Source organism: Meriones unguiculatus, chromosome 5 (assembly GCF_030254825.1).
Source record: "Meriones unguiculatus strain TT.TT164.6M chromosome 5, Bangor_MerUng_6.1, whole genome shotgun sequence".
Taxonomy (NCBI): domain Eukaryota; kingdom Metazoa; phylum Chordata; class Mammalia; order Rodentia; family Muridae; genus Meriones; species Meriones unguiculatus.
In genome coordinates, this window is record NC_083353.1 from 15551489 (window position 1) to 15576723 (window position 25235).

At 42.2% G+C, this 25235-nt stretch overlaps 1 gene segment (V, D, J or C); it reads left to right on the forward strand.

Moving 5' to 3' along the window:
- The first annotated feature begins 8321 nt into the window (after nt 1-8321).
- On the forward strand, nt 8322-18762 carry LOC110543260 (immunoglobulin kappa variable 4-1-like). The segment is given in 3 exon segments: nt 8322-8396; nt 8582-8923; nt 18620-18762. Coding segments are annotated over 3 exon segments (534 nt in total).
- The last annotated feature ends 6473 nt before the right edge of the window (nt 18763-25235 follow it).

Consider the following 25235-nt stretch of genomic DNA (forward strand, 5'->3'; position numbering starts at 1 on the left):
AAGATATGTTGTCTTGAAAGAGAATCTATTTAAAATAAAAAAAACAAAAACAAAAACCAAAAAAAAACCCTAAAAACACATAAATAAATACCCCCTCCCAAAGTCAGTTAAATACACTTTAAATAGAGTATATGGTCTTTCCTGGAGGATTTCACTCCATATAATTTCAGAATAAATCCTGGTCATCTCATAGTTGAGCAGAAGCATGGAAGGCAGCACAACCCCAGAGCATATACAGTACCAGCTGTCCTTCCTCCTTGATCTCTCCTGGGATCAGGAGCATTAGCACCCCAGGCTAGGTAGCAGGAACTTCATTTTCAGAATGAATGGCAATGAGAGTAAATGCAAGAGCAGAACTGAGCTTTCATTTAAACTATGAAGAGAAGGGAATGAAGAAAAGAGAATGGAATATTACTCAGCAATAAAAAACAAGGAAATCATGAAATTTACAGGTAATTGGTGGTAACTGGAAAAGATCATCCTAAGTGATGTATCCCAGAAGCAGAAAGACACACAGGATATATACTTACTCATAAGTGGATATTAGACATGTAATATAGGATAACCTTACTAAAATCTGTACACTTAAAGAAACTAATCAAAAAGGAGGACTCTGGGTAAGATGCTCAATCTTTATTCAGAAAGGCAAATGGGATGGGCATCAGAAGAGCAAGAAAACTGGAACAGGACAGGAGCCTACCACAGAGAGCCTCTGAAAGACTACCCTGCAGGGTACCAAAGCAGATGCTGAGACTCATAGCTAAGCTTTTGGCTGAGTGCAAGGAATCTTATGAAAGAAAAGGGAGATAGAAATACCTAGAAGGGACAGGAGCTTCAAGGAGAGCACCAGAAACAACTAATCTGAACACAAAGGGTGTTTTCCGAGACTGATATTCAAACCAAGGACCATTCATGGAGATAACCTAGAACCCCTGCAAAGAATTAGCCCATGGAAGTTCAGTGTCCAAGTTGGTTGCCTTGTAATGGGAACAGGAACTGTCTATGAAATTAACTGTTTGGCCTATTTTTTTATCTCCCCCACTCTCAGGGATTTGTAGCCTTACCAGGCCATTGAGGAAGACAATGCAGCCTCTACTGATGAGACCTGATATAGTAGGATAAGATGGGAGGGGAGGAGGACCTCTCCTAAATTTGGAGTTGGGGAGAGGCATGGATGGAGAAGAGGGAAGAAGGATGAGATTGGGAGAGGAAGAGGGACCGAGCTACAGATGGGATACAAAGTGAATAAACTGTAATTAATAAAAAAATATATATAAAAAGGCACTGTCTTGCAGCCCTTGTTTAGAGTCTGTTCTATATGTGGATTCTGTTTATTCTCCGTGAACATCCCCAAGACTTGGGGTCAGAGACATTCTCTTTAATATGACTACTCCACAGTTACATGTTCTCTGTACTTTGACCAATTGTGAGCTTCTCTCTTACCTTCTTTGTACTGTAAGAAGAAGGTTTTAAGATGAATGCTAAGAATAGCATAATTTTATGTGCTCAAATATAAGGATGTGAAAGCAGTGTGATGCTTGTCCAATCACAAAACAATATAAAACAAACAATGGGAGCTTTTTTTTCTTGGTTCAAAGATCATCACCCGCATAATTTCTTGAAAATGTTTGCATTTCTAGTCATTACCATTAATTTCATTCCCTAGGTTTCATGTAAGGACGGGAAATACTTCCTAAAAGTTAATCTGTAGAGCCCTCCTATGTGTGCGAGCCTCTAATACAACCCCCCTTTAGAGCTCAGCCTGTCAGCCACTGTCTGAAGCAACAGTTTTTCTATCTCCACACAAAAATGATAACAGTCCCCACATTTTCTTCTCCTTTGTGTGTCAACACAACATTGAATAAAATGTATCAAGGGAAAACATGTCCTCACTGTGACCATTGTCTCACAGGCTCTCATTGCCCTTAGCATTAACCTCAAAATTACTAAGAGACTTCCCATGTCAGGCAGTCTCAGTTATATGCTGGCCTCTATGAATAAGCCATTTTATTTGTTTCTACAAGGATGAGCTTTCCCAGGCTCTGTGCATTTAAGACCTTCTGCCTTTCATGAACACAGAGCCCTATGCATAGGTAAAGGTCTCCACTCTGCACTTTGACCAGACAAATCTCTTCCATCAGGCCTGCTCTCAAGTACCTGCTTCTGAAGATGGCATTCCTCTCCCTTTATTTCTGTTGCATCTCCCACCAGTTCATTCACTTTTCATCTTATCATCTATCACCTTAGTATTTTTTCTGACTAACAGTACTAACTACTCTCTCATCAGTGTAAATGAATAGGAAATTTGCATGTTAACTTCCTTTGAATGACAACATACGTACATGTTAATGAAACTCTGTGCAATGGGAGACAGGAGAGTGTGTACATACATACATTTGAAATGATGTCTAGCTGTGTTTCTGTGTCAATAACCTATTTATCATAGGTTGTTGGCATATGCCTGTTTCTCTTCTGCCAGCAACCTAAATTCTCAGAATATAAGCACTCGTCAACCAAACTGGGCACAGGTGTGACTCTTAAAGCCATCATATGTGGCAAATTAAGGCCAATAATGGTGTAGGGATAATATCTTAGCAAGATGGCTAGGATTGCCAACCAAAACATTTTTTATCACATGTCTCAAGACCAGCAGCCATCCTTCTAGTAAGCCCTAATAAGATTGGAAGTGATTGTAACTCACAGCCCCATCTTATACTACAAGTTTTGGAATTCTAGCTATACTATTGATTGTGTGCATAAATTAAAGCAGTGTAACAGAGCATGGAGCTAACATAATTTCCACTGGTTACCTCTAGGAGGAACTTGAACTGTAGGCTTCTTCTGGGGGAGACTAGAGAGAAGTTGTTTGTGGGGGAACCTGGTCAAAGTAGAGATCCTTCCTGGCCATGTCTACAGCATAGAGGGTCACCATCAGCTGCAAGATCAGTGGTATCTGCACAGCTCTCAGAACCAGCTAGTTAGCCTGATTCCACCAAAAGCAGAGTTATATCTCGGTAACTCCCAGGCATCTTGACTGCTCCTAGATCTAGGACAGAGTTCACTTTCATCACCATGAGCCTTCAGAATGAAGATGTTACAGGTTATTTTTTTTTTATTTTTTCATTAATTACACTTTATTCATTTTGTATCCCCCCATAAGCCCCTCCCTCCTCCCCTGCCAATCCCACCCTCCCTCCCCTTTCTGCATGCATGCCACTCCCCAAGTCCACTGATAGGGGAAGTCCTCCTCTCCTTTCTGATCTTAGTCTATCAGTTCTCCTCAGAAGTGACTGCATTGTCCTCTACTGTGGCCTGGTAAGGCTGCTGCTCCCTCAGGGGAAGGTCATCAAAGAGCAGGCCAATCAGATTATGTCAGAGGCAGTCCCTCTTTCCATTACTATGTAACCCAGTTGGACACTGAACTGCCGTGGGCTACATCTGTGCAGGGATTCTAGGTTATCTCCATGAATAGTCCTTGGTTGGAGTATGAGTCTCTGGGAAGTTCCCTGTGTTCAAATTTTCTTGTTCTGTTGCTCTCCTTGTGGAGACCCTGTCCTCTCCAGCTCTTTCTATTTCCCACTTCTTACATAAAATTCCATTCACTCTGCCCAACAGTTGGCCATCAGGCTCAGCATCTGCTTTGATACTCTGTAGGGGAGAGGCTTTCAGAGGCCCTCTGTGGTAGGTTCCTAGTTTGTTTCCTGTTTTCTTCTTCTGGCTTTCAGAAGCCCTCTGTAGAAGGTACCCAGGTTGTTTCCTGTTTTCTTCTTCTTCTGATGTCCATCCTCTTTGCCTTTCAGGATGGGGATTGACCATTTTACTTAGGGTCCTCTCTCTTGCTTAGTTTCTTTAGATGCACAGATTTCAGGTTACAGGTTATTTTTATGAAGAGTGTTTCAGCCTCCTCCTCAGTGCATTAGCTTGTAATAAAGACACCTTTAGAGCCCAGCCTGACATCCAGTGTCTGAGGCATCATTTTTTTAATCTTTATATAGCCTAGTAATCTTTCTTCTATCAGTACAATGGTCAGTTAGACATCCTTGCCCTAGTAAAATACAAACTGAATGTCTAGGAGAGCATACAAGTGCCAATGTGTCCTTTAATCTTTTATGGGAGATACTACTTTGAGTGAAGATTAAATAAATATTTTCCACTACTTTTGCCTATCTTGATAGCATGATTTTAAAGGTGATTTGACAAAAAATTCTCATTTTTATGGCTGTGATGATTAGCAGGATAAGTATTTTAGAAATAATTACATTTCTTTTCATATTAATCATCCATATCTTTAACATGGATAATCTTTAAATTCCAGTACTGACATTATTTCTCTTTATAAAATTTCTTATATTATCTATTAGTTTCTGTTCTAGTTATTTAGTGAAAATGAAAGTACTTACAGATATCATGAGGAATTAGTTTACATAAACAAACACTACAGCAAGATAGGAATACATCAATTATCTGGCAGACACTGAATATGAACACAATGAAAGCTTTGTGCATTCACCTGTCTATATTCCACAGTCTCCATGTGTTCTACCTATGGACAGAAAACACATGTGCAGCAGCAGAGACTCAGAGAACATCTGACTTGTCACCCTGCTCCTTATCCTGTCATTGTTGAAAAATTGACTGTATTGGAATATACACATTATACATAAAGTTGTATCCTATAAAAGCAATCTACTTTCAGGATTATGTTATATAATCATATTTATACCAAATACTGATGAGATTTTATGACAAATAAACACAAACTAAAATAATCTGAGAGGGACAAACTTCAATAGAGAAAAAGCCTTAGTAGTACTGGGCATTGGGCAAGCCTGTAGGGCATTTTATTAATTATGATTTGACAGGGGAGGATGGAGTAAATTGTAGGTGATTCCAGCCATTGACGATGAACCTGGGTTTCCCAACAAAGCAAACTGAGCAAGCTATGAGGAGGAATCCAGTAAGCATCTCTCCTCTATGGCCTGTGTTCAGCTCCTGCCTCTGGGTTCTTTCTCTGTTTGAATCCCAGCCCTGACTTTCCTCAGTGATGCACTGTTACCTGGAAGTATAAGAAAAACAAAATTTCTCATCCTTTTATGTTGCTTTTGGTCATGACGTTTTATCATAGCCATAATAATTCTTAAAAAGACATACCCTTTACCCTTCTCTTTCTCTCTTTTCCATGATTCATTTACTGCAAGTTTCTTTCCCTCACCTAGTTCCCTTTCTATATATTCACTATAGGTGAATTCATGTTTAAATATTCATGTTTAAAATATAAGATTTGTAAATAAGATAGTACATGTAATCATTTTGTTTCTAAGCTACATGTCCACCTCTACCTCTTCATCATGGGTCACATACCACTCTGAATTCCCCTAAACTGCTCTCAAATATAGAGACCTGGAAACCTCACTCTATACTAAAGAAGTATGACTGTGTCTTGATAGACTTTACCTTCCAGGCTTTTATCTCATATTTATGAGTAAATTTAACATTACGAATTGGAAACCCATGACACCCATGTAAACAATATGCTAACAAATGTCATCTAAGAGCAACAATGAATAAATAGGACCTCATGAAGCTGAAACCCTTCTGTAAAGCAAAAGATACTGTCTTCAGAACAAAACAACAGGCTACAGACTGGAAAGAGATCTTCACTAACCCAATTAAAAATCCAATGAAAAAAATGGGTTACATGTGTTGTCACTCAAGTTTTTCATCTTGGCTATTCTGATGGGTGTAAGGTGAAATCTCAGGGTTGTTTTGATTTGCATTTCCCTAATGGCTAATGATGTTGAACATTTCTTTAAGTGTTTCTCTGCCATTGTATATTCCTCCACAGAGAATTCTTTGTTTAGCTCTGTTCTCCATTTTTTAATTGGATTACTTTGTTTGCTGCTTTTCAGCTTCTTTAGTTCTTTATATGTACTGTATATTACTCCTCTGTCAGATAAAGGTTGGTGAAGATTCTTTCCCAATCTGTAGGCAGTCATTTTGTTTTGATGATGGTATCCTTGGCTTAACAAGCTTTTCAGTTTCATGAGGTCCCATTTACTGAAAGATGACAATGCAGCCACTCGTGATGAGATCTCATAGACTAAGATCAGAAGGATGGAGAGGACACCTCCCCTATCAATGGACTTGGGGAGGGGCATGCATGAAGAAGGGAGAGGGAAGATGGGATCTGGATGGGGATTATGGAGGATACAAAGTGAATAATGTGCAATTAATAAAAAAAAAATAAAAAAGAAAAAATGGTGTATAGAGCTAAACAGAGAATTCTCAATAGAAGAACATTGAATGGCAGAGAAATACTTAAAGAAATGCTCAATGTCCTTAGTCTTCAGGGAGATGCAAATCAAAACATCCTTGAGTTTTCACCTTGCACCTATCAGAATGGCTAAGATCAAAAACTCAAGTGATAACACATGAGGCACTTTCTCAGACACATAGAAAAAGCACTTCCTCAAGATCCAGCTATAGCACTCCTAGGCATATATCCAAAAGTTGCTCAAGTCCACAACAATGACATTTGTCCAACCATGTTTGTAACAGCTTTATTTGTAATAGCCAGAACCTAGAAACAACCCAGGCGTTCATCAACTGAAGAATGGATACAGAAATTATGGAACATTTCCACAGCGGATTACTACTCAGCAATTAAAAACAAGGAAATACATTCACCTATATGTGGATACTAGACTATAAAATAGGATAAACATACTAAAATCCGTATACCTAAACATGAATGAAGACCCGGTGTAAGAGGATCAATCTCCCTTATAAAGACAAATAGAATGGACATTGGAAGAAGGAGAAAACAAGAAACAGAACAGGGGCCTACCACTGAGGACTTCTGAAAGTCTCTGTGTAGCAGTGTGTCAAAGCAGATTCTGAAACTCATAACCAAACTTTGGGCAGAGTGCAGGGAATCATATCAAAGAAGAGGTAGTTAGTAAGACCTGGAGAGTACAGTAGCTTCACTAGGTAAGCAACAGAACCAAAATATCTGGGCTCAGGTGCATTTTTTGAGACCGATAGCCTAACGAAGGTCCATTCATGGCTATAACCTAGATCCCTGCACAGATGCAGTCCATGGAAACTCAGTATCCAAATGGGTTCCCTATTAAGGGGAAGAGGGACTGTCTCTGACATGGACTAAGTGGCTGTCTCTTTGACCCCCCTCTCGACATCCCTGAGGGAGGAGCAGCCTTACTAGGCCACAGAGGAGGACAATGCAGCCAGTCTTGATGAGATCTGAATAGCTAGGGTCAGATCGAAGGGGAGGTGGACCTCCCCTATTGGTGGACTTAGAGAGAGGCATGGGAAAAGATGAAGGAGAGAGGGAGGGTGAGATTGGGAGGGGATGTGGGAGGGACTGCAGCTGGGATACAAAGCAAATAAAATATAATTAATGTTAAAAATAAAAATTTAATTAAAAAAAAAACATGACCAAAGCCACTTTTCAAGAAAATGTTTATTGGCTCTTTCAGAGAACTAGAATCCGTGATAGCAGTTGAAGGCTGCAGGTGGCAAACCTTGTTTTAAGTTGAGCAGAAGCTCAGGGCTCACATCTCAAAAATATGTATCTATTTAGATGTGTATGTATGTATGTATGCATGTATGTATGTGTACCTTGTGTGTGCTATAACTGGAATTACAGATGACTGAGAATCATCAAACAATTCGTTGGAATCAAACATGAGCGTTTTATAAGAGTTGAAATGCTCATAACTGCTGATCTGACTCTATTCCCAAACCTTTCTGTTTTAATACGTATTTCCTTTATCTGCTCAACTTTTCTCTCCTCTCGACATTTCCAATCCCTCTCCAATCCAGATTTCCCTCTCCTCTCCATCCTCTCTTTTCTTTCCTTTCTCTCACCTACTCTTCTACTCTCCCTTCTTTTTTTTTTTTCTTTCTTCTCCCTGCTTCTCCTGTTTCTTTCTGCTGTTGTTGATTAGGATATTTATTGTTTCCTCAGGACTGTAATCAAAGGTTTTCTAGTATATTTCTATTAAACTCACTTTACTTAAATGTTTTCAATTTTTAATGGAAGCTTGTCATGAGTGCATCTATCTCAATATTTTCAGATTGAGAGCTCAAAGTTGGTCCTTGAGCTTCAATGCTGACTTTTTCCCCAGTGATTGGTTACTCACTTTGATGATATTTTTGGCTGAAGATTTAACCTGGATTCTTTCACAGCCCAGTACCCTGGTTATTTACTTCCTCATGTAATGACTGTTTTGCATAGGTCCCTACAAGACAGCCCAGCTGCCCATAATTTATAAACCAAGCCTTTGCAGTTAGAACTGAAAAGCATCAGACAGCCTGGGCAACCAAGATGGAGTCACACATCCAGATCTTCATATTCCTGCTCATCTGCTTGTCTGGTGAGACATTAAAGAGTATTAGAGTATTAGAATATCATCAATATAGTTCATTTGTAGAAAAAACAGCTGTTTACTATTGGAAACCAAGTGTATTCAGGCAATGCCATTAGAAAAGGCATTTTGGAGGCCAACATTTGTATCAGGAATTCCTTCTGTGTATACTCATTGTGTATTTCTGGTTGCAGGTACTGAGGGGAACATTGTGATGACCCAGACTCCTGAATTCATGTCCACATCTGTTGGAGAGAGAATTACCTTAAGCTGCAAGTCTAGTCAGAGTGTGAGTGGTTGGGTAGCTTGGTACCAGCAGAAACCATGGCAGCCTCCTAAACTGCTAATCTATGGTGCATCCAATAGATACACTGGGGTCCCTGATCACTTCACAGGAAGTGGATCTGGACAGATTACACTCAGCAGTGTGCAGGCTGAAGACCTGGCAGTTTATTACTGTCAGCAATATGACTATACTCCTCCCACAGTGTTTCAGCGTTCAACACAAACCTCCTTGAGAGTCTCACCAGCTGCCTGTACCACACAGGGCCCTGGGCCTGCACACTTCCCCCTTCTGCCTGAGATGTGCTATGCATGACTAATTGATGCAACCTTCTGTAGAAAATTGATTAAGATATAGCCTCCTTTCTTCCATATTTTTGGCAACACTGGTGTGTATAGACAAAAGGGGGAAGCTATGTTAAGAGATTTAGAAGTTGTGGTGTTGCACTGAAAGGATACAGTAAAAGCAAGAAGCATCAGTTAAGTTTATAGTGTCATGCTGACTTTAGATATCTCTTTGTTATGGCTTTAGACTATGATGAATCTGTATAAAATAAGACAGATTTTAAAATTATTTACAAAGAATACATCATCCTGAGATTATTAGTTTAGATTAAGAATCCTCAACCTTTGGTAACTATCTATCAAGAAAATTGCCCATTTCATTTAGATTTTCAAATTTTATGGTGTATTGTCTTTTGAAGTTAGACCTAAGGAGTCTTTGAATTTCTTCATTGTCTGTCATTATGGCCTCCTTTTTGTTTCTAATTTTGTTGATTTGTATATTTTCTCTCAGCCTTTTAGTTAGTTTGGCTAAGGGTTTGTCTATCTTGTTGATTTTCTCAAAGAACCAGCTCTTGGTTTCTTTTGAATGTCTGAATTTTTTTTTCATATAATAAATAGTTTAATGCTGCAATTATAGAAGGCTGTATAAATTTGAAAGACCCAGTTTGCATTATTAGCACACAGAAAGATGAGGAACTTTGGGCAACTGCCCATGTTGTATGCTTTGTTCTATATGTCTGTTTGGTCTATCTGTCTATTGCATATATGTATCTGATTTTTATTAATTTATTACAATTCATTCATTTTTTTATCTGAGCTATGTTCTACTTCCTTGTCTCTTCCAAATCTCACTCTTTTTCTCTCTTTCTCCCATGTTCCTCCCTCAGTCCACTGATAGGTTTGGACCTCCTCCCCTTCCATCTGACCCTAACTAATCAGGTTTCATCTGGACTGGTTGCTTTGTCTTACTCTGTGGCCTGGTATGACTGCTCTGTCATCAGGGGAAGGTGATCAAAGCATCAGCCACTGTGTGTATGTTAGAGATACCTCCTGTTCCCCTTTCAAGGTAACCCACTTACAGACTGAGCTGACATTGGCTACATCTGTGCATGTAAGTTATCTCCATGCATGAACTTTGATTGGAGAGTCAGTCTCAGAAAAGTACCCTGTGCCCAGATTTTTTGGTTTTGTTTTTCTCCTTGTGGAGTTCCTGCCCCTTCCTGGTCTTACTATCTCCCTTTCTTTCATAAGATTCCATGCACTCCTCCCAAAGTTTGGCTATGAATCTCAGGAAATGTTTTGATACCCTTCTGAGTAGAGTTTTTCAGAGGCTCTCTGTGGTAGGCTCCTGTCCTGTTCCCTGTTTTCTCCATCTTCTGATGTCTGTACTGTTTACCATTCTGAGTGAGGATTCATCAGCTTAACCTGGGTCCTCCTTCTTGCTTAGCTTCCTTAGATTTTATTATGTTTATGTTATATTATTAGTCTAATATACACTTATGAGTTTGTGTATACCATATAAGTCTTTTTGCTTTTGGGATACCTCACTCAGGATCATCTTTTCTAGTTCCCACCATTTGCATGCACATGTCATGATTTCCTTATTTTAACTTTTTTTAAATTCCATTGTGTAAATGTACCACAATTTCTGTATCCATTCCTCAGTTGAGGGACATCTGGGATGTTTCCAGATTCTACCTATTACAAATAAAGCTGCTATGAACATGGTTGAGCAAATGTTCTTGTTGTGTGCTTGAACATATTTTAGGTATATGCCTAGGAGTGCTAAAGCTGAATCATGAGGAAGCACTGTTCTTAATTTCTCAGAAAAGTGTCAGAATGTTTTCCAAAATGGTTGTCCAATTTTACATTCCCATAAGCAGTGGTGGAGGATTTCCCTTTCTCCACCCTGTCTCCAGCAAGTGTTTTCTCTTGAATTTTTGTTCTTAGCCATTCTTTTGGTTGTAAGGTGAAATCTCAGGGTCAATTTGATTTGCATTTCCCTGATGACCAAAGACATCGAGCATTTCTTTAAGGGTTTCTCTTCTATAGAGAATCCTGTTCAGCTCTGTACTCTGTTTTTAAATTGGATTACTCAATTTATTGCTTTTTAACTTCTTTATATGTTCTGGAGATTAGCCCCCTGCCATTATAGGTTTGTTGACTACCCTTTCCCAGTCTGTAGGTTATCCCTTTGTTTTGATGTGCAAAACCTGCACTCCCGGTGCAGGGTCCATACCGCTCCCTCCCCCAAAGTGACTCACAGATCACGGTTTGATGCAAAAGCAAGAGGCAGTTTATTCCAATCGCGATGGGGGTCGTCCCTTCAAAGCAGTAGACAACCCCGAGCATACAAAGCACAGAGTTTTTATTTCAGGCCTTTACATTGATTAGTTAGCAGAAAAGATAGCAGTTATGCGGTTGGCAGCTGTAGCGGGGAACTCACAGCTCCAAGGACAGTCCTCCCCTCTTCTCCCATCTCTCAGTTCTGTAGCAGGCCGCTTACAGCTTCAAGGACAGTCCTCCCCTAAATTGCCTGACTTGCTCTTTCTTTTTAGCTGGCCCTTATTCAAGGTCCAGTTGTTTTTCTTTCTAATTTGAGATGGTCCCATTTCTCATTCCCCCCTTTTTCTTTGGCATAATTTTAACCCTAAAATTACAGGCTAGATTCAGCCTGCATCTCTAATTGCTGATACTGCTATCGAAGCATAAGGACTTGAACGGTACTGATCCGTTCTCTCATAAAATTGACTAGCTTATTAAGAATGCAGGGCCCAAGAGTTACAATCAGGAGAAGAATTAGCAAAGGGCCTAGCAAGGTGGAGATTAAAGTGGTCATCCATGGAGAGGAATTAAACCATCCTTTAAACCATCCTAGGCTTTGGGCTCGTTCTTGCTTTTTTTTCTTAAGCCCTCTTTGACCTTATCTAGGGTCTCAGTGACAACTCCAGTATGGTCGACATAGAAACAGCATTTTTTTTTTTAGGGCCGCGCATAAACCTCCTTGTTGTAAAAACAATAAATCTAAGCCCCTTCTGTTTTGTAACACCATCTCTGATAATGACTGTAAGGAATCTTTGAGCTCTCTAATTGTGTTTTTTAATCTTTTTATGTCCTCATTAACAGCTGTCCTAAGCTCATTTAACCCGCTATGTCGGAGGGCTATAGCCGACCCTCCAGCTGCTGTCCCTACTGCTCCTAGCCCGACCCCAAGCTTTATAGCTAAGGAAATTCCCAGGTCTCTTTTTGTTCGTATCAGCGGTTCCCTCATAGAGTCCCAGTATTGGAAGGGCTCTTCATATGGGTGATAGGTGACTCGGGGGATTACCTGGACCAGGACACAGTAGTCAGATGAATTGACAAGCACCTGAGTACTGACACAAGTAGTGATCCCTGTCGCACAGGCCCACCATCCATCCATTGGTGGTATGAGGGATCCAGACAGACCTGCAACATCATAGGTTTGGTTGCATAAAAACTGATGACTGGGGGGGACTTTACCTACACAGAGTCTTGCCCTGAAACGGCAGACAGGGAAAGTCTAGCCTCCCTTTGCGTCCAACGGCAGGCTGTCGCCTCTTGGGAGTTACTTATCTCATCTGTAAAGGCAATTCCTTTATAATATGGGGGAGCAATTCCAAAGCATAACCAACAAGACTCAGTAACCTTGGGGTTGGTGTTATTTAGGGCCTGAAAGGCCCCCTGTGCTAGGGAAGTAATGTATGGTCCAGGAGGCTTAGGGGAAGAAGAATCTTTACCCATTTTTGAGTTAGGAGTCAGTGAGGGGGTTGCTGGACATGGGGCTATAGTCTGGGGGTCCGCTTTCACTGGGGGAACCAAGTGAGGGCCAGCTTTATTTGGCCCTACTTCAGCAGATGGGGCTGTTATTTTTAATTTGATGGTGAAAAGTAACTCATCATCATATCTTTCCTTATATATTCGTAGGCCCCAAGTGAACCCCGTCACCCAGTTAGTTGAAATCTGTTTTCCAGCGTCTGTGAACCGGATTAGCAGGGGGTGGCACCAGGTGGTACATATTGGCTGATTAGTCCACCTATTGTTTGGTCCCCGGTCTGGGGGCTGGGCATGACTGTAATTAGCTTTAACAACAATGTAATCCCAACTGGAGGTAGGCTTCCAGTAAGTATCACCAGTGGTTTCACACCCCCAATTTTTGCAGTAGAAGTCATTTCTCCCCCCACATTTGTTTATCATTTTAGGTTGCTGGTGGGGTCCTGGACATACATAAAAGGTTAGGACTCGCAGCATACTGTGGTGGTTGGTGGTCCCACAACCCCCCCCCCCAGGGATCTAAGCCCCTTCTCTCACTAAAAGACCCACGTCTATGGTCCCCAGGAACCACGTTGGGGTCTAGGTGGCTTTGCAAATCCCAGTTAGCAGGTGCTCCTAGAGCCATTTTACAAAGGTCAGGGTACAAGTACGGCCACCATGTGAAGGGTAGGGCTATCTTTGAAACAGACCAAATTATAATATGTCTCTGATTAGTTACTTCCCAAGTCAAAAGTTTGGGCTGGTGAGGACTGGAGCCCAAGCAAGTATTGTAAGTGCTTAACAGAGCCAAAAGCACCAGCAGTTTGTGGATATCACTCACGGCTAACATTCTTAACAAGTTTAAGTTTTAAGGGATTGTCACTGGGCTGGATTTTCCAGTCAGAAGTGGAGTCCTCTGGAGCAGGTTTGACGTGTGATGCGTGGATCCAAGCAGCAATGCCTTTTACCTTTACAGCCGTTGGGGTGGTGAGCAGGATGCAGTAAGGACCTTTCCACTGGGGTTCCAAATTTTGATTACGGTGTCGCCGTACATAAACCAAGTCTTCAACTTGGAACTGATGTGGTACCTCTAAGGATCCTGGCGCATATGCACTGCCAACCTTGTTTTAGATTTTTTTTTTTTTAATAAGCTGCAGTCCCTTTAACCTGGACAACAAGTCAGAGTTACCACTAGTTATGTCAAGAGGGTCTCCCAGGAGAGTCAAGGGAGCAGGAACTCCATACAATAGTTTAAAAGGTGTGAGATTTAACAAGGAAGGAGTATTTCTGACCCTAAAAAGAGCCAGAGGGAGGAGTACCACCCAGTCACCGCCAGTCTCCATGGTCAATTTAGTAAGGGTCTCTTTTAGAGTTTTATTTATTTTTTTTACCTGTCCTGAACTTTGGGGTCTATATGCACAATGTAATTTTCAATTAGTCCCCAAAAATCTGGCCACCTCCTGACTTACCTGAGCAACGAACGCTGGCCCATTGTCTGACCCGATTACCTTTGGAACTCCAAACCGGGGAAAAATGTCTTTTAAAATCTTTTTGGCTACAACCAGAGCAGTCTCTTTTTTGGTGGGAAAAGCTTTCACCCATCCTGAGAAGGTATCTACAAAGACTAGAAGATATTTATTTTTATACCTGGCTGGCTTGATCTTGGTAAAGTCCACTTTCCAATGCATTCCAGGTCTAGTTCCCCTTAACCGTTTTCCCGAGCTTTGGAAATTCTTCCCTACGTTTACCTTTTGGCAAGGGATACATGTCTGAGTCACTTTTTCGGTTAGAGCAGTGAGGTTTAGTATTTGGTAAGGAGATTGGAGAACAATTTTAGTCAATTTCCTTGCCCCTAAATGATTCCATTGATGCATTTGTGTTATTAGTCTCTTAGCATCTTTTTGTGGCAGAATGACCTTACCTTTGGAGTCAATCCATGCTCCCACATTAGCATCAAATGTCTCTTGTTTTCTCTGTATTTGCTCCAGGTCATCCTCTGAGTATTTTAGCTGTTTCTTCTCTGGCAATTCAGTAGTTAATATCATTGGAGCAGGACTTTCTCTAGCAGCTGCTTTAGCCTCCTGATCAGCCATGTTATTTCCCTTTGCTGCCTTGGAATTTCCCTTCTGATGTCCCAGGCAGTGAATTATGCTTACCTTGGTGGGCAGTAGTAAGGCATTGAGCAAGGCCAAGATTTTATTTTTATTTTTAATTTTTTTACCAGCTGACGTCAATAGGCCTCTCTGCTGGTAGATGGCCCCGTGCACATGGGCCGTAGCAAAGGCATACCTGCTGTCAGTGTAGATGTTTATCTTTTTGTCTTTCCCCAAAGTTAACGCTTGAGTTAAGGCAATCAGTTCTGCTCGTTGAGCAGAGGTGCCTTTAGGCAGTGCTTGGGCCCATATTACCTTGTGTCCATCCACCATCGCTGCTCCTGCTTTTTTTTTTTTTTTTTTTTTTTTTAAAGCTACTCCCATCTGTGTAATATGTCACCTCAGCATCTGCAGAGGCTGGTCTTTTTTTTTTTTTTTTTTTTTTTTTTTTTTTTTTTTTTTGAATTTTTATTTTATTTATTTATTTTTTCAATGCAGTTTATTCAGGAACATTGAACAATCCTCGGACCCCGGGGAAAGCCAGCCCACAGCTTAAATAGCCTCTGGGTAGCCAACCCAGGCGTGCCACGGGGGCAATGCAGATAGGTCCACATACATGGAAGCAAGCCAGATCCTTGGCCTTAGCCAAATGTGGAGTTGTTCGTGACAGAGAGCACTCACCATCGGGAAGGTGGAAGGCGGAAACCAGCTCCATCTTTAAGGCATAGCATTCCGCAGCTCTCTACAGTTCCCCCTTTTTGTTTTAGACGCATCAGGCAAGAGTAGAGGTCTGATCTCTGATATTAGAAATAAATTGGGACTTTGTACAGATGTTCATTTAGGTGTCATCCACCCAAAGAGCATCAGACCATCCGATACCTTTTTCTCAGAGGCGGGACCTGGGGCATCAACCCGCATGCAATCAGACATGCTCTTCTCTGGGTCCAAAGCGGCTGACCCTGAGTGCAATGCTTAGCCTCGCATCCTGAGCGTATCATTTTAGCTTTTTATGGTATCCAACCATGCTTGGGGAGAATGTCCTGCTTCAATGGCTGTAAAGGCCTGAATGATCATGGCTGCATCACACTGTTGTGAGACTCTAATCTTGCATATATACCACAGGCAAACCAAGGAGACCAACACCAGAAGGCCTGCTAACACTCCCATGCCCGCCCATTCCTTCAGATGATTCATGGCTGCAGCAATCCATGTTGATAATCCTGTGGCTAGTCCTGCGTCCACTCCGGTAGAATTTACTGTGACAATGGCCACTCTCAGCTGCTCCATCGTAGTATCGAATTCTCCAGTCCAATTACCTAAAATATAGCTCGACAATTGTTTAGACAGATTTGCAGCACAGGAAAAATTCTCATGTTATATGCTAGTGACACAAAGTCCAGCATACTTTCATTGACAGCCAGGTTGAGCGATTTGCCATAGGGTATCAATTTGCTCCTGCAAGCAGTCAATCCTCTGATTGAACACCATCAAGCTTCCTTTTAGTTGAGCATTAATTCCTTTATGTACAACTAAGGCATGAGCTACATTGGCTAAATGATTATTCAGGGTTTGAGCAGTCTGCCCAGTATGACTCATGGCTAATGCCCTGGTGGTAGCTCCAACAGCCGTCAATGAGATGGTAGTAACAATGGTGGCTGTAGTTCCAAGATCCCTTTTCTGTCTGAAGAGAGTCATAGCGTGAGGGGCATCAATGGGCATAGGCACCCAGTGAGGCATGCGAGTAACCAGGGCATACCTAACTTTACTAGCATTCCAGCATTGGGCAAAAAAGCATGTATCATTTCCACAATTACTTGGCTCTATCTGGCTAATAATGAATAAAAATGGGGATATAGACAAACAGGTGTGGGCTTATAGGAAATATTATGAGAAGCCTTAACCCCTCGTTGGAACATCCTGCGTCAGTTCTAGAACTAGCAGTGGTGGTGTCCGAGGTCTGAGTAGGTTCAGGAGACCATTGCCCCCAGGGGCGAGACGTGCTCCATGCCAATTGACTAACTCCATGTTTTCCTCCAATTTTGAAAGTCATTTAAGGTTCTTAAATTACTTTTTTCCCTTTTTTCTTAATTTTTTCATCAATTACACTTTATTCATTCTGCATCCCCCCATAAGCCCCTCCCTCCTCCCATCCCAATCCCACCCTCCCTCCTCCCTCTGCTTGCATGCCACTCCCCAAGTCCACTAATAGGGGAGGTTCTCCTCTCCTTTCTGATCTTAGTCTGTCAGTTCACATCAAAAGTGGCTGTATTGTCCTCTACTGTGGCCTGGTAAGGCTGCTCCCCCCCCCCCCAGAGGGAGGTGATCAAAGAGCAGGCCAATCAGATTATGTCAGAGGCAGTCCCTCTTCACATTACTATGTAACCCAATTGGACTCTGAACTGCCCTGGGCTACATCTGTGCAGGGGTTCTAGGTTATCTCCATGAATAGTCCTTGGTTGGAGTATGAGTCTCTGGGAAGTTCCCTATGTTCAAATTTTCTTGTTCTGTTGCTCTCCTTGTGGAGACCCTGTCCTCTCCAGCTCTTACTATTTCCCAGTTCTTACCTAAAATTCCGTTCACTCTGCCCAACAGTTGCCCATCAGGCTCGAGGCTGGTCTTTTAAGTCCTTTTGCCATCCCTGTTCTTCCGCCAACACCTGCAAGCAATCATGCTCTGGGGGCTGAATCTCTGGATCTGGTAACAGGGTGGCAGGGTTTAGCCCCGTTGCTGGGTCAAAAGTAATCCTGTCATTATTTAAAAGCAAAGTTTGATAATGAGTCATGCGCGCATTCGTGAGCCAGAGATCAGGTGGCTGTCTGACAACACTCTCAAGGGCATGAGGGGCATAAACAGTAAGATCTTGTCCCAAGGTCAGCTTGTCAGCATCCTTTACCAATGCGGGGACTGCTGCTATTATCCGAAGGCAGGTCGGCCATCCTGCTGCTACTGGATCAAGCTTTTTAGATAGATAAGCTACCGGTCTCTTTCAGGCTCCAATTTTTTGAGTTAACACCCCTTTAGCCATTCCCTGGTTCTCGGCCACATAGAGATGAAAAGGTTTAGTGACATCAGGAAGTCGCAAGGCTGGAGCTGACATTAAAGCCTGTTTAATAATATCAAATGCAGCCTGTTCATCTTTTCCCCAGGAAAAAGAGTCATTGCCCTTTGTAAGGGCATACAGAGGGGCTGCCATTTCAGCGAACCCAGGAATCCATAATCGGCAAAACCCTGCTGTACCAAGAAATTCCCTCAGTTGTTTTGTAGTTCGTGGAGGGGGAATATGAAACACAGTCTCTTTTTTAGCCTCCGATAACCATTTTTTTTTAGTATATACCCCAGGTAACTGACCTGTTTCCGGCATATCTGGGCCTTCTTTGCTGATGCTCTATAGCCGATTTCGCCCAATTCTTGTAACAGTTGGCCAGTGGCTTTGAGACAGGTTTTTTGACAATCTGCAGCTAGTAAGATGTCATCCATGTACTGGAGAAGAGTTACCTGAGTATTTGTGGCCTGGAAGTGTGCCAGGTCTCGGTGCAAGGCTTCATCAAATATGGTAGGAGAATTCTTAAATCCTTGGGGAAGTCGAGTCCATGTTAGTTGAACCGAGACCCCGGAGTTGGGATCTTTCCATTCAAAAGCGAAAATGTCTTGGCTGGCAGGGCTAAGTTGAAGACAAAAGAATGCATTTTTAAGGTCTAGAACAGTATACCAGGCTCTGTCAGGGGGAAGGGAGCTCAGCAGGTTATATGGGTTGGGGACTGTTGTATGTAAGTCCATAACCTGTTTATTAACTTCCCTCAGGTCCTGCACAGGCCGATAATCGTTGCTCCCAGGCTTTTGGACCGGCAGTAATGGAGTATTTCAAGCAGATTGACACCTTTTTAAAACCCCTAGGTCAAGGAGTCGCTGAATATGAGGGCAAATCCCATCATGAGCTTCCTTAGACATTGGATACTGCCGCACTGCAACTGGGGCTGCCTGAGGTTTTAGCTCTATCTGGACTGGCGGTTGCTTTCTTGCTTTCCCTAAGCCAGCTGTTTTAGCCCAGGCCTCAGGGTATTTTTTTACCCACCAGTCAATGTCTTTTTCTCCCTCTTTTAAATTTTTAAATAGCCGGTATTTATCTTCCAAGTGAATTGTAAGCATGTGAATAGGATCCCTTCTTTTATCTGTAACCTGTGGGCCTTCTGGGTTAAAATAGATGTGGGCTCCTATTTTGGTCAGGATATCCCATCCCAGCAATGGGTATGGGCAGTCAGGCATGACTAAGAACGAGTGGGATACCCGGCCCACTCCAAGATCTTCTGTTCTTCGGGTAGTCCATGTATATTGCTTACATCCAGTGGCCCCTTGAACCCATGATTTTTTTTTTTCTTTCTTAGCCCCTGAGTCTTGCAACAGAACTGAATGCTGAACGCCAGTATCCACTAGAAAATGGACTGGCTTCCCCTCCACCTTGAGGGTTACCCTGGGTTCGGGGAGGGGAACCGAACCACGTCCTCCCTAATCGCTGTCATTGTTTAAGGTCAGGACCCTGGTCCCTGTGGCTCGAGAATTTAGCTGCTTCTTCTTCCTTTTGGGGTAATCCCTCCTTCAGTGTCCCGTCTCCTTGCAGTAGGCACACTGGTCCTCAGACAAAGGGCCCTTACGGTTGCCAGGAACTCTCTCCCTTTCAGTACGACTTTCCTGAACTACCGTGGCCAGAATCTTAGTCAATTTTTTATTCTGCCTCTTGTCTTTCTCTCTCTCTCTCTTATCTCCTGTTTTTTTTTTTTTGGTTTTTTTTTTCTTTTTTTGTTGTTTGACTATAGAAGACTTTTTCTGCTACTTGCACTAAATCCTTTAACGACTTATCCTGCAGACCTTCTAATTTCTGAAGTCTCCTACAAATATCCCTAGCTGACTGATCTATGAAAGATACAGCTACTGTTGCCCTGTGCTCATCTGAAGCAGGGTCATAGGGAGTAAACCGGTGGAACGCATCCATCAGCCGTTCTAAGCAGGCTGCAGGAGATTCCTCCGGCCCCTGGACCACTTCTCTTACCTTAGTCAAATTGGCGGGTCTTCCAGCAGCCCCAAGGAGACCTGCCATTAGAGTCTGGCGGTAAACCTTCAAGTGCTGCCTACCCTCTGGTGTATTGTAATCCCAATCAGGACGAGAGAGAAGAAACCCATTATTAATCTCGTCAGGGAAACAGTTGTGTTCACACTTCCTGGACCCGTGGCCTCCTATCCAGGACTCAGGAGGTTGAGTTTGACCCTTTAGCCTCTCACCCCTTGGAATTCCCAGCGAGGGGCCCTGGCATCTGCATTTTCACCAGGTTCTGGGTCCTTGCGCTCTGGATAGATTTGAAAACGTTCCACTGTAAACTGTGTCTGTTTGCACATGCCTGTTATCTCAGTAGTTTTTTGAGGGCAAGACAGTCGGATCAGGTGGTCAAGGTCATCCTTGAGCTCTGGCCCAGCCTGGGCTACATGAGACCCCTATCTTGAAACAAACAAAATGGATTGTTCCAATCTTTTCTAGGGGTCCAGTGAGAGATCTCAGGCTTCCTTCTTGGCCCCCAGTTCAGCTCTCCCCAGAAAGCCCAGTGCCTTGGTGGTTTCTCCGTTTCTTGTGATTTAAATATAAAATGTCCTCTCCAGGCTCAGGTTGAAATGAGGCAGCTTGGTCAGGTCATATCGTGTGGGCTGGCTTTTCAGCTGTGCCGTGCCATGCCGGGAGACTCTGTTCTACTCCCTTCCTCACTCCACCGTCGGGGAGAACTGTAGGCCTCCCATCTGCCCCTGGAACATTCTTCCTTGCTTCTAGAAGAACTCGTCCCCTCTCCTTGGTAGTCAGGAGTGTCTGTAAAAGCTGTTGGCAATCATCCCAAGTGGGCTGGTGAGAGAAAAGGACAGATTCAAACAAGTCAGTCAAGGCTTGGGGGTTCTCAGAAAAAGGGGGATTGCGAGCCTTCCAATTGTAGAGATCAGCTGTGGAAAAAGGCCAGTACTGAAGGGGGTATTGCCCATCCCCCTCTGGAAATCCATAGGCTCTCAATGGGAGAGCCACCGAGTCCAGCTGGGTTGTTCTGCGGCTTCGTGTTTCAGCTGCTGGGCCCCTTTTATTCTGAGCAGGGTCAGCTGGTGAGTGCAGCGGGACCTCTGGCGGTGTCTGCAACACCGATGGTGTCTGTGGCGGCAGCGCTGAGGGACCGACAGCTCCTGCTGAGGGACCTGTGAGGGGACTAGGAAAGTTGCATGCTAGCCCCACCTTAGGCCCCAGGGAGAACTGACAGCCTCCAGGAGACTGACAGGGGAAACGGTTGGAGGTCTGGCAGGAGAACCAGCCAGGGAACTGGCAGGGGTAGGGGCCATGGCTGGCGGATAAGGGGGCGGGAGGTCAAAAAGGAGGAGGTCTGCTTCTGGAGAAGTGAGCACTTTCTTTTTCTCCTCTTCCTTAACAGCACAAAAGTCTCTGTGGGGAGAACAAAGGGGCGCACCCAGGGGGGTAGATGGCGAACAATATCCTCCCAGGTTAGGACATAAGGTACCTGAACAGGATGGCCCCCCTCCGCTTGGAGAGTCTTGGTCTTAACAGCAAGAATCGTGTCAAGGTGAAAGGTGCCCTCCGGTGGCCATCCAACCTGAAAAGCAGGCCCTTTCGAGGAGCAAAAGGCTTGCCACTTTGCTTTTCTAACTTTCACTGAGAGATTATGTGCCCTATATTTCACTTCTGAGAAGTGGTCAAGGGTGAGAGATAAGGGTGTAGCCACCGTCTGCCCCATAATGAAATCTTCCGTCAGAAAAGTCAGAGAGGCAACAAGAACAGAGACAAAAAGAACCAAACAAGCAATCAGACAAGGACGCCCTTGTGGGTGATACCACAGTGCCCTAACGGAACAGTTCCCGTCAGGTCCCTACGAAAATCAGACTCAGACGGGAGGAGGACCGTCTCTGATCCAACCTCCCAACAAACGGAACCTGGAGCGTCCTCCATCTTCCTGGCTTTTTGACTATCTGACGCGCCCGTCAATCGAAATAGCCTAATCAGACAACCAAGACGGTTCAGACAGGCGCCTAACCAGAAAAACAGAACAAAACAGAATCTGCAGAAACCTGAGGTCAAACAAACAAAATGACTAACCTGTTTCAACCTGACCTCCGAACTCGGTCTGGTGAGGGTTGGGGAAGGGTCAAGTTGGTTTCGCACCACATACAAAACCTGCACTCCCGGTGCAGGGTCCATACCGCTCCCTCCCCCAAAGTGACTCACAGACCGAGGTTTGATGCAAAAGCAAGAGGCAGTTTATTCCAATCGCGATGGGGGTCGTCCCTTCAAAGCAGTAGACAACCCCGAGCATACAAAGCACAGAGTTTTTATTTCAGGCCTTTACATTGATTAGTTAGCAGAAAAGATAGCAGTTATGCGGTTGGCAGCTGTAGCGGGGAACTCACAGCTCCAAGGAAAGTCCTCCCCTCTTCTCCCATCTCTCAGTTCTGTAGCAGGCCGCTTACAGCTTCAAGGACAGTCCTCCCCTAAATTGCCTGACTTGCTCTTTCTTTTTAGCTGGCCCTTATTCAAGGTCCAGTTGTTTTTCTTTCTAATTTGGGATGGCCCCATTTCTCAGATGACAGTGTCCTTTGCTTTACAGAGCTTTTCAGTTTCATGAGGTCCCATTTATTGATTGTTGTTCTTAGAGCCTGTGCTGTTCTGTTCAAGAAGTTGTCTCTTGCCAGTGAGTTCCATGCACTTCCCCAATTTTTTTCTAACAGATTTAGTGTGTCTGGTTTTATGTTGAGGTCTTTGATCCACTTGGACTTTAGTTTTGTGCAGGGTGATTAATATGTTTCTATTTGTATTTTTCTACATGTAGACATCCAGTTAGACCAGCACCATTTGTTGAAGATGTTTTTTTTTTTTTTTTTCCATTTTGTGGTTTTTGCATCTTTGTCAAAAATCAGTATCAGTTGGTGTATGGGTTTATATCTGGGTGTTCAATTTGATTCAAGGATCTATCATTCTGTTACTATGCCAGTAACGTACAGTTTTTCTTTTTTTTAATTAATGTTCCGTAGTACTGCTAGAGATCAGGGATGGTGATACCTCCTCAGAATCTATTGTACAGGATTTTAAAATCAATTTTGGGGTTTTTTTTCCATATGAAGTTGAGATTTCTTCTTTCAAGTTCTGTAAGGAATTGTGTTGGTATTTTCATGAAAATTGCATTGAATGTGTAGATTGCTTTTGGCAGGATGGCCATTTTCATTACATTAATACTACCAATTCATGAGTATGGGAGATCTTACCATCTTCTGATATCCTCTTCTATTACTTTTTTCAGAGACTTGAAGTTTTTTTTTTTTTTTTTTTTTTTTTCAAAAAGATCTTTTACTTGCTTGGTTAGAGTCACACCAAAGTAGTTTATGTTATTTGTGGTTATTGAGAAAGGTATAGTGTCCTTAATTTAATTTCCAGCCCTTTTGCCTTTTGCATACAAGAGGGCTACTGATTTTTTTTTTAATTTTTTAGTTAATTTTTTATGCAGCCAGTTTGCTGAAAGTGTTTATCAGCTAAGGGGTTCTATGGTTGAATTTTTTTATTTATTTATGTAATTTTTATTATTAGTTACATTTTATTAACTCTGTATCCCAGCTGTATGCCCCTCCCTCATTCTCCCCCAATCCCATCCTCCCTCCCTCATCTCCTCCCTGCCCCTTTCAAGTCCATTGATTGGGTAGGACCTCCTCCCCTTTCATCTGACACTGTTTTATCAGGTATCTTCAGGACTGGCTGCAAAGTCCTCCTCTGTGGCCTAGCAGGACTGGAGAATGGAGAGGTCAAAGAGCCTTCCTTTGAGTTCCTGTCAGAAATAGTCCCTGTTCCCTTTACTATGGAAAACCATTTGGTTATTGAGCTACCATGGACTACATCCAAGCAGAGGTTCTAGGTTTTATATTTATACATGGTCCTTGGTGGAGTGTCAGTCTCAGAAAAGGCCCCTGTGCCCAGATATATTTGGTCCTTGTGAAACTCCTATCCTTATGGTTGATTTTTTGGCATCACTAATGTACATTATCATGTTATCTGCAAATAATAATATTTTGACTTCTTCCTTTCTGATCTTTATCCTCTTGAACTCTTTTATTTGTCTTATTGCTCTGGATAGAACTTCAAGTACTATGTTGAAGTGATGCGGAGAGAGTCAGCAGCCTTGCCTTGTCTGTGATTTCAGTTAGATTGATTTAAGTGTCTCTCCATTTGTTGGCTATAGGCTTGCTCTATACTGTCTTTACTATATTTACGTATGTGCCTTGTATCCCTGATCTCTCCAAGTCTTTAAACATGAATGGGTGTTACAATTTCTCAAATGCTTTTTTGTCATCTAAGAAGTGGATCATGTGGTTTTTCTCTTTCAGTTTGTTTATATGGTGGATTACATTGACAGATTTCTATATACTGAACCACCCCTGTATGCCTAGGTTGAAGCCTATTGGTCATCGTGGATTATATATTTATATGTTCTTGGATTCCGTTTGCAAGTATTTTATTGAGTATTTTTGCATCAATGTTCATGAGAGAGAGAGAGAGAGAGAGAGAGATCTGAAGTTCTCTTTGTTGGGTTTGTGTGGTTTAGATATTAAGTGATTGTGCTTCATAGAATGAATTTGGTAATGTTTCTTCTTTTTATATTTTGTGGAATAGTTTGAAGAGAATTGGTGTTAGCTCTTCTTTGAAGGTCTGGTAGAATTCAGGTCTGAAACTGTCTGGCCCTGTTATTTATTTATTTGTTTATTTGTTTATTTGTTTATTTATTTATTTATTTATTTTTGGAAGGGAGACTTATGATGAGTGGTTTTATTTCTTTGGGGATATAGTACTATTTCATCTATTTCCCTCATCTTGATTTAATTTTGTTAAGTGGAATCTCTCAAGAAAATTGTTCATTTAATTTTCAAATTTTCTGGCATTTACGCTTTTGAAGTAAGACCTAATGATTGTTTGGATTTACTCAGTGTCTGTAATTATATCTCTCTTTTCATTTCTGATTTTGCTGATTTGTATAGTTTCTCTCTGCCTTATAGCTAGTTTGGCTAAGGGTTTGTCTATCTTGTTGTTTTTCTTAAAGAACCACCTCTTGGTTTCATTGATTCTTTCACTTAGTTTCTTTGTTTCTAACTCAATGATTTCAGGTGTGAGTTTGACTATTTCCAATTGTCTACTTCTTTTTCCTTTGTCTGCTTCTTTTTTTTCCCAGAGGTTTTAGCTGTTCAGTTAAATTGCTTGTATGAGATATCTCAAACTTCTTCTTTGAGGCATTTAATGCTATGGACTTTCCTCTTAGCACTGCTTTCTTTATATCCCATAATTTTGGGTATGTTTTGCCTTCATTTTCATTGAATTTTAGAAAGTCTCTAATTTCTTTTTTCATTT